This window comes from Branchiostoma floridae, chromosome 7 (genome assembly GCF_000003815.2).
Source record: "Branchiostoma floridae strain S238N-H82 chromosome 7, Bfl_VNyyK, whole genome shotgun sequence".
In the NCBI taxonomy this organism is placed as follows: Eukaryota; Metazoa; Chordata; class Leptocardii; order Amphioxiformes; family Branchiostomatidae; genus Branchiostoma; species Branchiostoma floridae.
In genome coordinates, this window is record NC_049985.1 from 1247612 (window position 1) to 1259746 (window position 12135).

The following is a 12135-nucleotide window of genomic DNA, read 5'->3' on the forward strand; positions in this document are numbered from 1 at the left end:
CGAGCCAACGAAAATCTCCAGGGTACCCTGTATTGGTAAGTAATACTTTAATAAACGTTTTGGGGAAAATGGTGTGAGACCAAAAGGACAAATGTAAGAGCGAATGACTTACATACCATGACTTTCGCCACGTCGTTGGGGAACTCGTGAGTCAGGATGGTTGTTGCTGCAGTCGTGTGCGCAGAAACACCCAGGGCTTCCATAGACCGAATGGCAAAGCAGAACGCGATAAAAGTTGTTCCTTCCATGTACTCTAGCAACCTGTCAGATAGAGCCACATGTATATAACATACAAGCGTGAAGGGTACACCATGGGACAGAATGTGGTACAATTTAGCAAAAGGCAATGGTCAAATCGATGGGAAGAAAAAAAACGTGAACAGCCTTCTATGTAATCATGATAAAGCCTTTTACGATTGTCATGTTTGTTCTGCATTGTAGCATGCTGGGAAGAAGTTATCCACCACATGATATGTTACATTTACGTTGCTTTTTACGTTGTTTTGTAGACCCGCAGACTTACCCAAACAACAGCGAACAGCTCCCTGCCACAAACACTCCACTGATCAACACAAACCTCGATCCAACTGACGTGATCTAATAAGGAACAAATAGAAAGAGGAGACCAGTTTGGCATGGAAAGTTACTGGCAAGTTAAACGTTTATTTTCTTACAAAGAGGTAAGAGAGTAGGAGAGTAGAATCACCAGTATCAAGAAAGAGAAATAAAACCAATGACGTTATGATTCAAATGATAGATACTCACAAATTTGCCTAACACCAGCCCTCCTAGAAACTGGACTGCACTGAAACATCCGAATACAAATCCCACTGTAGTCTGCGAGGCCCCTCTCCGCAAAGCCTGAAGGGCGAGAAAATTAAGAACACCGTGAGCAGAGGCTAGAGCGCACACACTAGAGTTTGTCCTTCAGATGTTAGATTCGAAAGCTGCTGTCCTGTCTTCTGAACACAATCGATATCATAATCCCTTTATTTACATGCACACGCCAAAAGCAGTTTTGCCAGGTAAATCACACAGGATAAACCAAGCAAATATTGACACGCGTATGTAAATTTAGGTCAGACCAAGTCAGTATAAAATAGCGACCATGTGATTGTGTTTTATAGTGTTAGCAGGACTAGAGTGCAAATGCAATACCTGACGTATATAATTACCTCATTCGGAAAGAACGGCGTGATTATAGCGTAGCAGGCCATCCCCGAAAAGTTCAGAAAAGCGACACAGAAGAAGGACAGGATCTGTCTTTTTGATGCCCTCCCACAACTGAAGCCTTCTTTCTTCTCAGGGGTCTCTGTGCCATTTGCGACTGCTTCTGTGTATTCCTCCGTCACACTTCCGTATGTCACAACATCCGGGGTTCTGTCTGTGTCGAGCTGTACATGCCTTGAGCCGATATGTCCATTAAGCAAGCGTGACGTCTCGCTGCCGTCCTTCTCTTGCTCCATTATCCCGCCGTAGAAGGCGTTCTGGGGTTTTCTCTTGTACTTTGCCCCGCCCTTGTTGCAGTAAGTAATCATGACGTCATCATCATGGTCCAGTTCACCTTTGTGCCTATATTCCAGTCCAGGTTGCTTAGTTACATTAAATGGCCTAGGTAAAGCTTGAGGGAAGAAGCAATTCTAACTTAACAAATTACTGATTACAATCTTTTGCCAAACATCTGCTTTTTTCTTGCAATTGCCACTGAATCGTCGTGACATCCTTGCGATTGCTCGTATGAGATCTTTAGATTTCACTACACATATGTGGACGACAGAAATTGTAGGTAATATGTCAAAGATGAAAGCCACTGAGACGTTAACAGTTTAGGTCGGCCATTGTTTTGATTTGCGTAACAATGACCGGGACGTAATGACACCTGCAAAATGCCGGAACGTTAGACTTTACAAGTGAGGGGCTTCCACCTTTGACATATTACTAGTACCTACCAGTCACCTGCACATATGTATGCAGAAGGAAATCTGCTAAAGAGCCACAGCTTGCCCCCAACATAGTGACGGTCAAGTGCAGACATATATGTTTGTACAGGGTACCGATTTTGACAAAAAAATTCGTCAACTGTGAAGTCAATCGGGTCCGAACTCCTGCGTTTGAGCGATGGACGCAACATCCGTTTTCGACTATTCACAAATTTCAGTCCAGAACTGAGAATCTACGAACAAATATAAATGAGACTGACACGAGTTGGTCCGAAAGTCAAGTACAGTTTTTGTTATGGTTGACACATTTAACTTTTCTTTTCTCACAGAACTAAAACTTTTTGTGTGAATGCATCGATGCTATGCAAACAGGAACACAGGCAAAGATAATTACATTCAAAGTTCTAGTTATGTAATGATCTGAAATAACTTGATTCGATGTCGATAACAAGGTCACTGTATTCTGCAACAAAACCAATTGTTTGACAATAAAATTCAGCATTATGAATATGGTACATTCTAAAAAAAACGCTAGACAGACTTTCACTTTAGCATGAGATTTTCTTTATACAAGTAGCATCAATATCTATCTTATTTAACTTTCCGAAATAAGAATTATCCCGTTCACATTTGGATTTGCACAAAACAGAGTCTTTTGGATAGGTTACTAAGTACTTTGGGGACCTTATATGGCAGTGAGAGACTGTATAACACAAAATATTCGGTTCGAAGACCCAAGTACATAGTAATTCATGCTAGTAGCATCTGGCTCTCTCCATCGGTTGATACCACAAGGCAATCACTGAAAAGGTATAAAATTAAAGCAGATTCATGCCTGTTTAACTATAGATAATTTGTCAGTCACCCGACAACGATTAAAACTGCAGGTGGACCGACAGAAATGAACGGACGCAAAAATTATCCGTACAATCTTCTTTTATTGAAAAATACGTGTAAAATAGAAATAAAAGCGCTAGGACAAAGTGGCAGCGTACTCAAGTCGTGCATAACTTATTTTAACTCAACCACTTGTATATAAATCTGATCATCAGGTATCCACTACATAGAGGCGATACATTAGCGATTTAAAAATATAACGTTCCTATGTGTATCGATCTTGAGAAATGACGTCTTCATGATATCACATATATAAGTGACGGTTAACGTTGAAAAAAATCATGCAGTGACAAAAATGGACATTCATTACACTAAACGGTCATTTATAACATGTCGATTTGAGGATGCCCTACATACCGCGTGGGAGTGAGGCAGCCATAATATACATGTAGAAACCAGTACGATAACTATCTAGAAAGGAACGGACGGGTTTAAAGTGTTTATTGTACCAACGGAAACAGCTGCAGAGTCAAACGACATCTCGATGTAGTTGGCGTTAATTTGAAGACGTTATGTAAGTAACCCTTGAGCTTCCTCCTCAGTTGATGGTCCAGCATGGTATCTGCAGAAAGAGCGATACTCGTAAATCGACTGGTATATTAAAGCTGGCACCCCGAGTACCACCTCTTACCACTAGGCAACACTAGCAGCAGCGACCGCTCAGCCAACAAAGATTTGGCAGATCGCCTAATTAAGGAACATTTTCGTGTCTTTTGCGTTATATATTTACATCTTTCATCATACTCCAATAATCAAATTTAGCTGTTATACAAATCTAATGTTGGTCGCTGTCGCGATCACCGTCTAGTGGAAAGAGGGTAGTGCAAAAACAAAATATTGCTGAACAACATATAAGTACTATAGAACTCTAGATAAAACATTAAACGAATGGATCTGACGAATCTTACCTCTCATACACGTTTTCACCGATGGTAAAAATGACCACCAGCAACATCTGCAATCCAAACGGTAGTAACAAGTTTTCAAGGACCATCAGAAGCAATTGCAGTGAAACAGTCGGTATAAGATCAATAATCATGCATGCCTAGTTAAGACTTATGCAAAGAAAATGAATTCCTCTGATCAAACCGTTGTAGTAATTTTTCAAAGTGGAAGTCTTTTTTTTTATGGTAACATGTATATATCATTTCTAGTTTTATATATATCCTTATTCTTCAGTTTAAGGTACTTACGGAAAATAAGATATACCCTGAGAATGCTGTTGAGGCCCATGGCAACCCAAACCTCTCTACCAGGGCACTGCTCACTGTCGGACCCAGAAATGACCTGAAATATCAGAGACGAGAATGTCGTTGTTTATCACCATATCAGTGTGCATGGGAATACTGTATGATTATACTACAGCAGTAGTACTTTGAATATGTTGTATTTCTTTACCTTTGGAGATTTAAAAATAGGTGTTAAGTGTACAACAGCTTGCCAGGGATTCGACCGAGAACTTCTAGATTATTAGTCAATAACCCTAACTACAAGACCACGTTGTGGAACGCCTTGGAACATATCGTAGACGGAATTTAAGGTAATAGCATGGTTTATGAGTACGAAGAACAGTTACAAGTGAAACAGAAATCTGACACAATTTGTAGTCATCATCCCTATATAACATTCTTGTACTAATGAATAATAACCTACCCCATGGCCATAAATGCACCGAAAGTTCCAGATACTAGTCCGTAAGTAGCAAAGTCGGTCTCCATACCTGCATCGCTTTGAACAAAAACAGCAGCAACATAAAATTAGCATGATGGCAAAGACTACTGAGAATCTACTCAGAAAATTTCATTTCCATAAGTCATTTAAAACAGAGTACAAGTGTAATTAAATACACGACACAAGTCAATGTTGTTCAGGAATCATTGGCTATCTTTATGATGGGATTATAGCTGTTTTTGCCTGTAGCGTACTTCTCAATAATGAGGAACTACTGTGTAGCTACGCTATGGAAGATTTTATATTTCATATCTATGAATAGTCAGACCTATAGCCTTATCTGAATTAAGTAGATGACAGAAGCAGTCACTGTTAAGGTGCCCTCTCACTGCACTTGGGGCACCGGTGCGGCACTGCGGGGTTTTTAGATGACTCAACGAATTTCAACGATTAAGTACGAATTTTCTTCCGTTTTGTATTTTGTTGTCTTCTAAGTCATTTAGATTAATCTAAATTATAAAAAGAATCGCGAATATGACAAAACAGTGCCACAGTGAACAAACCCCACAGTGCCGCACCGGTGCCCCAGGTGCAGTGAGAGTCCACCTTTACCTAGCCGCCCAAAGCATCACATTGAAGAGATTTGCTAAAACTGAGCCGGTAGACAGTGCAATGACTACAATACCGACGATGTTTATCCATAATGCTCTGAAAAAGAAAGAAAGAAAGAAAGAAATGGCTCTCTAGGCCTTACGGTTGACACATTCACATGCCGCTCATATGATTTCTTGCAACAGTAAAATACACGTATTTAACGGTACCCATTATCGATCGTGCGGTGCTCATTAATTACAGTTCATTTTAGGGTTAAGTTCAATGTCAAGGTGTACAAGTCATGTATTAAGTATAAATGAAATTCAAATTGAATACGTAACTTGCACTACAATGTTTTGCATACCCGCATGGCTTCTTTCAAGCAATATTGTACCAGTGTATCGCAAAGTATCATAGCACTAACACAGCGAGACCCTTACTTGGGCAGAAGAGTGACGTAGTCTGTAAGGAGGGGTGACGGACCAATGAGGAGCGTCCCAGCTGAAAGCACGAGCAGTCCTAATGTCATCATAATCCTGGCATATTTCTGTAAGAACAACAAAAAACCATTAGATAACACGAAACGATGACAGCTTGAAGTTAGAAGAGTCGACCTCGGTTACTTAGAGTTCTAAATCATCCGAATAAAAAATGGACTCGAGTTGTGTAATTCACCTTTTTGTCAGCCAGCCACCCCCATGCCGGCGCGAAAAGGGCGTACACGCAGGCCAGGAGCAGGAATATCAGACCAACTTGCGGAGAAGTAAGATTGAACTGTAAGATGAACAAGAACCATTTGTAAGCCATCATACTCCATAGATTGATATTCTAATATTTGTGGGGCTCAAAGAAAAACTAAGACAGTGGTAGGATGCAAAGGCCAACTTGTAGGGGGACTTATAAGCCATTTTCTATCGGATATGATAGAGAAAATAACAGAAATAAAGACTTTACCTCTTTTGTAGCATATGGCTGCAACACAGGGTTAAGATACTCAATGGCAGAGAAGAGCACAACGGTTACTCCGCCTACGGAAAGGAAAACGCATACATAAGCACAGGCTCTGAAGTCTGAAAACATTATGGCAACAGAAGACACTTAACAACAGTATCAAGTTTATTGGTTGCCTATTTTAGTGCATTATCACTTGTCAAGTTATCGTTATTGTCATTGTCATTGTTGTAAACACACGATTTGATTAGATTAGAATAAAGAAGTGTAATAAAAAATTCTGTCATCTCTTTGTCCGTTATCAAATACACATACACAAACGGTGAATTAAAATGCATTTGCTGCCAATTACATTGCTTTTACTTGCATACATCTTATTGCATTGTTTGCGATATGGAATTTGAAACGAAATATAGATATATTTTCAAATACATACAAGTCATGATGACGGTTGGGATCCTAAGAAAGTACAGCAAAGACACGTCCCTTTTGCCTTCCTGTTTATCTGTGAAAAAACAGCAATAGTGGTTTAGTGAGGTTACAGGTTGTTTCGCAACAATGTCAGTTCGCAACCGTCAGTTCGCAACAAGGCAAGTCTTTTCGCAACATGTACAAATTACAAGTCTTTTCGCAACAAGGTACAAGTCGTTTTGCAACATTTGAATGTTATCATTTTTAATAGCCTTATAGTATTAGAAATCGTATACGTATTCCTAACATAATCATACTCCTACCTGTGCACGTATGAAACTGTACCGCCCGGCGCATGAAAGTCATCGGGCTGTCAGGTCCATGCGGCCCCATGTTCCTTTGCCGCCGGGGTTGTCTTTCGCACCCGGTAAAATTTTTACGCGAAAGGAGTGTAATTATGTTGGGAATACGATTTCTAATACTTTTAGGCTATCAAGATCAATAACATTCAAATGATGCGAAACGACTTGTACGTTGTTGCAAAAAGACTTGCCTTGTTGCGAACTGACGGTTGCGAACTGACATTGTTGCGAAACAACCTGTTACCGTTTAGTGAGTGTAGAGATTGAATTGTATTTGAATACTGTTCACCTGAATGTCATAAACGTAGATAGAATAGTGTACAGTATGTATATACAAAAACACAGTAAGAACACTCAGAGGCAGTTGGCCAAACAGGGTACCACGTCGTAATTATTGTTGTGTTACCCATGGTAAAGAAAGAATATACTGCAAATTAGGTGAGGACCATCATCGTTGCACAATAATCAGAGAACAGCAACAGCCTGATCTAAAATGTATGTTGAAAATAAGAAAGTATATTCGGTGTTTATATGTGACCTATTATTGTTTATCATCTCATCGTCGTAAAGCCAGGCTGTGTAAACCAATAGAAAAATTTCATTCCTAGTATCTATACTAACTATCTATATAACGGCAGTGTCAGTTTAAAGCGGCTTTATGGCAATATCGTTAAATAATGGTATGCCTTTCTGTCAATGTTTGCGGTCACATAACGCCTGGTCAGTTACTTAATAGTTTATAGACCCGCCGAATAAACCACTGAATGAGCGAAGCGCGTGTCATTACCGCATCACACTCACCTACTTGAGGCGGGACCAGGACAGCCAGCACCGCGCAGCAGCAGAACATCAGACCCCCCACCGTGAAGAACGGCAGTTTGAACCCGCCAAGCTGTTGTCACCAGGATTAGATAACATGACATCAACGTGCATGCCTGAAGTAAGGACCCGATTGTGACTGCACACTGACTTTCCATGAAATGTTTTGCGATCGAGTATGTCTACTGTAGAAATATCATTTCGCATCTATGTATTCTAACCACTAGGCCATTGCACCGGCTTGCACATGTGTGGCCCAAGGGCTACAGAAATGGAGATGGGCGCCACCCCTACGCATCTGTTACTGATGTACGGGCAACTTTAACTTAACTTAATCTATGTATAGTGCCGATGTTCTCAATTTTATGTATCTTTTAACTATTCAGCGTAATTCGGTAGTACAAAATTATGTATCTAACGTTATGTATTGGACTGATTTCAATAAAGATAGACAAATTGATGACACAATACGTCATCTCTATTGCAGTAAATCCTTCCATCACGCTATGAGACATGGAATGTACAGTTCATGTAGGTCATACTTACTACACATAACAAAACATCAGAGTCACCACGGAAAAGAGTCCAGACCCATCCATAGAAACTGCCGATTACTCACGTTGTACAGGACACCCCCAATGGGAGGAGCCGCCATCATGCCGAGTCCTACGAAAATCTCCTGGATACCCTGTATTGGCGAGTAATACTTTGATAAACGTTTTCAGATGATGAATCTTTGCAAGGAATTAAAGCTCAAGCCCCTGTAACACACACAGAGTAGTCCACAACTTAACTCCCGACCATACCCCAACCAAAGAAGGCGTAGAGAGTATGGATCAGTATGGGATCCCCTATGAACTCTGGTTGGCAATGTGTGACAGGGGCTTTAATGGGTTCCTGTCTTTTCGTATCCTTTTGATACTGCTTGCAGTAGAGTTTTACATACAGAGTAGAGTTTTGGTGTTCTGTAAACATACCTATTCCAGGCCACTTTCTGACTGTTTCATTGTTTTATACTGAACACAAAATCATGACAGTCCACGTCTCTCAAATGTATAAGACCAATGCAAAGGGACAAATGCAAGAGCGAATGATTTACTAGTACACACCATGACTTTCGCTATGTCGTTGGGGAACTCGTGGGTCAGAATAGTTGTTGCTACAGTCAAGTGCGCAGACACACCCAGGGCTTCCATAGACCGAATGGCAAAGCAGAAGGCGATAAACGTTGTTCCTTCCGTGTACTCTAGGAGCCTGTAAGTATGTAGATCCACTTGCAGCAAGGGGTAAAATTAAGCAGCAAACAATAGTCAAATCGACAAGAAGAACAATAACACATTCATAATCTTCGATATTCTTTAAGCTGTTCACGCTTACCATTTTATTTTCTAATTTACATCCAAGCGCTTCACTTAGATACCGGAAGATGTTAGTCCTGTGTTATAGTACATCTATTTTACTTTATATCCTCGCAGACGACCCATTGTCTTACCCAAACAACAGCGAACAGCTCCCTGCCACAAACACACCACTGATCAACACGAACCTCGACCCAACGGTTGTGATCTATGGATGAAAGAGAACACCTGTTTGACATGGAAAGATACTGGCAAGTTAAACGTTTATGTTCTTATAAAGAGGAAAGAGAGGGGCAGAATCATCAACATCAATAGAGAGACATGAAACTACGACATCATCATCTAAAGTCCATCCATCTGTAGGTTCCCTGGTCATGTGGCGTAGTCGTGTGCTTTTGAATTTTCAGTATGACCATTGGCGTGTCAGGAAGCAATTGGACGGTTGCTCAAAAGTTTGCCTATGACCGTGTAGGACGGATACTCAAAATTTGCCAAAGATCGTGTAGGACGGATACTCACAAATTTGCCGAAGACCAGCCCTCCTAGAAACTGGACTGCACTGAAACATCCGAATACAAATCCTACTGTAGTCTGCGAGGCCCCTCGTCGTAAAGCCTGTGGCAACAATATTTAGACGCTTTGAACAGAGACTACGTCGTAAACATGGCATTGCCCTGATTCGGATACATAGATACCCCGACTAGAGTTTGTCCTGTAGGTAATAAAATAGAAAGCTACTGTCCTGTCACCCAATATTATAATCTTTTATTTACATGCACATGTCAAAGGCAGCTCAATGCGGGTAAACAGCCAAGTAGGTAATGCCTAGGTTACACATAGCCGAATTTGGCTCCCGACTCTCTCCCGACTATGGTTTAGGAGTGATTCGGGAGCTAGTCGGCTGAAGTCGGCTGGCGTTCGGCTGAGTCGGATGGCGTTCGGCTGGCGTTCGGCTGAGTCGGCTGGTGTTCGCCTGCTCCATCCGAATGTTTTGAAATGTTCAAAACATTCGGCTCTGAACGGCAACTCTGGAATGGGTCGGTTGGTGGTCGGCTGGTGTTCGGCACGGTCGGCTAGTGTTCGGTTGGTGTTCGGGAGTAAGTCAGCAGTCAAATTAAATCTTAACCACGCCATAAACATTGCTGATTTACTCCCAGCTTGTTTCCAACTTACCAATGATTCCCCCCAAGACCTTAGACAAATCTCTGCTAACTCATTCCCAAGCAAAAAGACTATTGCCAGAACGTAGACGAATCACTCCCGAACTTCGCACGACCGACATCCAGCCAAAAACAAAAAGACCCATAAATGCCGCACTGGAGCTATATGTGATCTAAATTTGATCTCTTGGTGATGTTTACAAATAGAACAAAGGACATTCTTTATTAAAAACGAAAATGAGCACTCTTTTGAAAATCGCTGATTATGTCTATTTCAAGTCGAAAAAGGGTCCGCAATCGGTTGGGGATCAGTCAGGAGTGATTCGGCAGTCTGCGGCTAGAGGTCGGGATGGTTGGTGATAGGTTAGTTAGCATTTGGGACACAGTCGGGAGTAAGTCATTTACTGGTCGGGAGGTGTTCGGGATATGTTCGGCGCTAAAAAATAGGCGTGGCCTAAACTGGTCAGACTACTCCCGAACTACTGCCGACTTGGGTCGGCTAAGAGTCGGCTAAGAGTCGGCTAGTGTTCGGGAACCAAAGTCGGCTATGTGTAACCTAGGCATAAAGATTACATTTACCTTCTTTCTGTATTTTGTACGTGGCTCTGTTAAAATAAGTCACTAACTTGAGTACAGTCCCACATTGTCTTCGTCTGTCCCAAAGCAAACAAAAAGCGGGTACGCCAAACAGTTACCCCGTTATCAATAAATATGGACAAGTGTTTCTAGATTTAGGTTAGACTACGCCAGTATAAAATGGCGGCCATGTGATTTGCGTTCTATAATGTTAGCAGGGCCAGTGTGTGAATACAGTACCTGTCGTATATAATTGCGTACCTCACTCGGAAAGAACGGCGTGATTATAGCGTAGCAGGCCATCCCCGAAAAGTTCAGAAAAGCGACGCAGAAGAAGGACAGGATCTGTCTTTTTGATGCCCTCCCACAACTAAAGCCTTCTTTCTCCACAGGAGTATCTGTGCCATTGGCGACTTCTTCCGTGTGTTCGTCCGTCACACTTCCGTATGTCACAACATCCGGGGTTCTGTCTGTGTCGAGCTGTACATGCCTTGAGCCGATATGTCCATTAAGCAAGCCTGACGTCTCGCTGTCGCCCTTCTCTTGCTCCATGATTCCGTTGTGGGAGGCGTCCTGGTGTTTTCTCTTGTAGTAGTACTTCACCCCGCCCTTGCATTATAATTAATGACATGAAAATAACAATGAAGTATGGACAGATAGGCTATTTATCTAAAGAAATCATCCAATTTGAAGTCAATCGGCTGTGAACTAGTGCATTCGAGCGATGTATTAAAAGCTAAGAGGTACACTACATCTCCAATACAGGTATCCACAAATTGCAATTCACAAATTGCACTGCCAAAAAGGGTTCGCTTAAAAGGCTGGGCTGTGTTGGAGATTAGCAATTACTATGCCTGTCAATCAGCTGTTTTGGCTGAGTGCCATATGGTGGGGCTATGAATGGGGGGATCTGAGTAGCCTGACGTGATAGCCAGGCCAGGTAGACAGGCCAGGTAGCCTGGCCTGGTAGACAGCCCAGCCTTTTAAGCGAACCCTGACAAAAATAGAAAATCGGTACATTGCAAAGTTCTAGTTAAGTAATGATTTGATTCGATGCCAACAACCGTTGTATTCTGCAACAAAACTGATTCTTTGATACATTTATGATAAAATTCAGCATCATCAAAATATGGTACATTGTCAGATAACGGTGGATGGGCTTTCACTTCAGCATAGGATTAGATTTTCTTTATACAAGTAGCATCGTTTCATACGAAATCCACGACATCTTCTTACCTGTCTGCTGTGTTATCTTCTGCTGCACAGCACGCAGGACGGGAATGATCGTGTCAATGTGAGGCACATCCTCTATTATTGGTTTTATATACATACAGCACAGCAGCTTGCAAACCCTCCCACCGACCGCTGTCCTCTCGGTAACCCCGATGGTTTGTAC

The 12135-nt window shown here is 41.6% G+C and overlaps 2 protein-coding genes across 2 annotated transcripts in view; both read right to left on the minus strand.

The window, feature by feature from the left end:
• The window catches only part of LOC118419243 (MFS-type transporter SLC18B1-like), a 2581-nt gene extending 1043 nt beyond the window's left edge, over positions 1-1538 (minus strand). The window contains exons 1-5 of the mRNA XM_035825591.1: positions 1176-1538; positions 766-861; positions 524-597; positions 117-261; positions 6-27 (exon numbers count right to left, since the gene is read on the minus strand). Of these exons, the coding sequence (XP_035681484.1) occupies positions 6-27; positions 117-261; positions 524-597; positions 766-861; positions 1176-1538 (700 nt within the window). The remainder of the gene's footprint in view (positions 1-5; positions 28-116; positions 262-523; positions 598-765; positions 862-1175) is intronic.
• A 1630-nt stretch (positions 1539-3168) lies between these two features.
• LOC118418959 (MFS-type transporter SLC18B1-like) lies at positions 3169-12135 on the minus strand. Its single transcript, XM_035825114.1, has 15 exons — positions 11976-12135; positions 11001-11348; positions 9523-9618; positions 9138-9211; positions 8755-8899; positions 8265-8333; positions 7628-7718; positions 6490-6558; positions 6057-6130; positions 5778-5876; positions 5121-5649; positions 4491-4565; positions 4031-4124; positions 3746-3792; positions 3169-3399 (listed from the first exon to the last, which is right to left on the minus strand). Exons 2-11 carry the CDS (start codon positions 11289-11291, stop codon positions 5539-5541), a joined length of 1119 nt encoding a protein of 372 aa, XP_035681007.1. The 5' UTR covers positions 11292-11348; positions 11976-12135; the 3' UTR covers positions 3169-3399; positions 3746-3792; positions 4031-4124; positions 4491-4565; positions 5121-5538.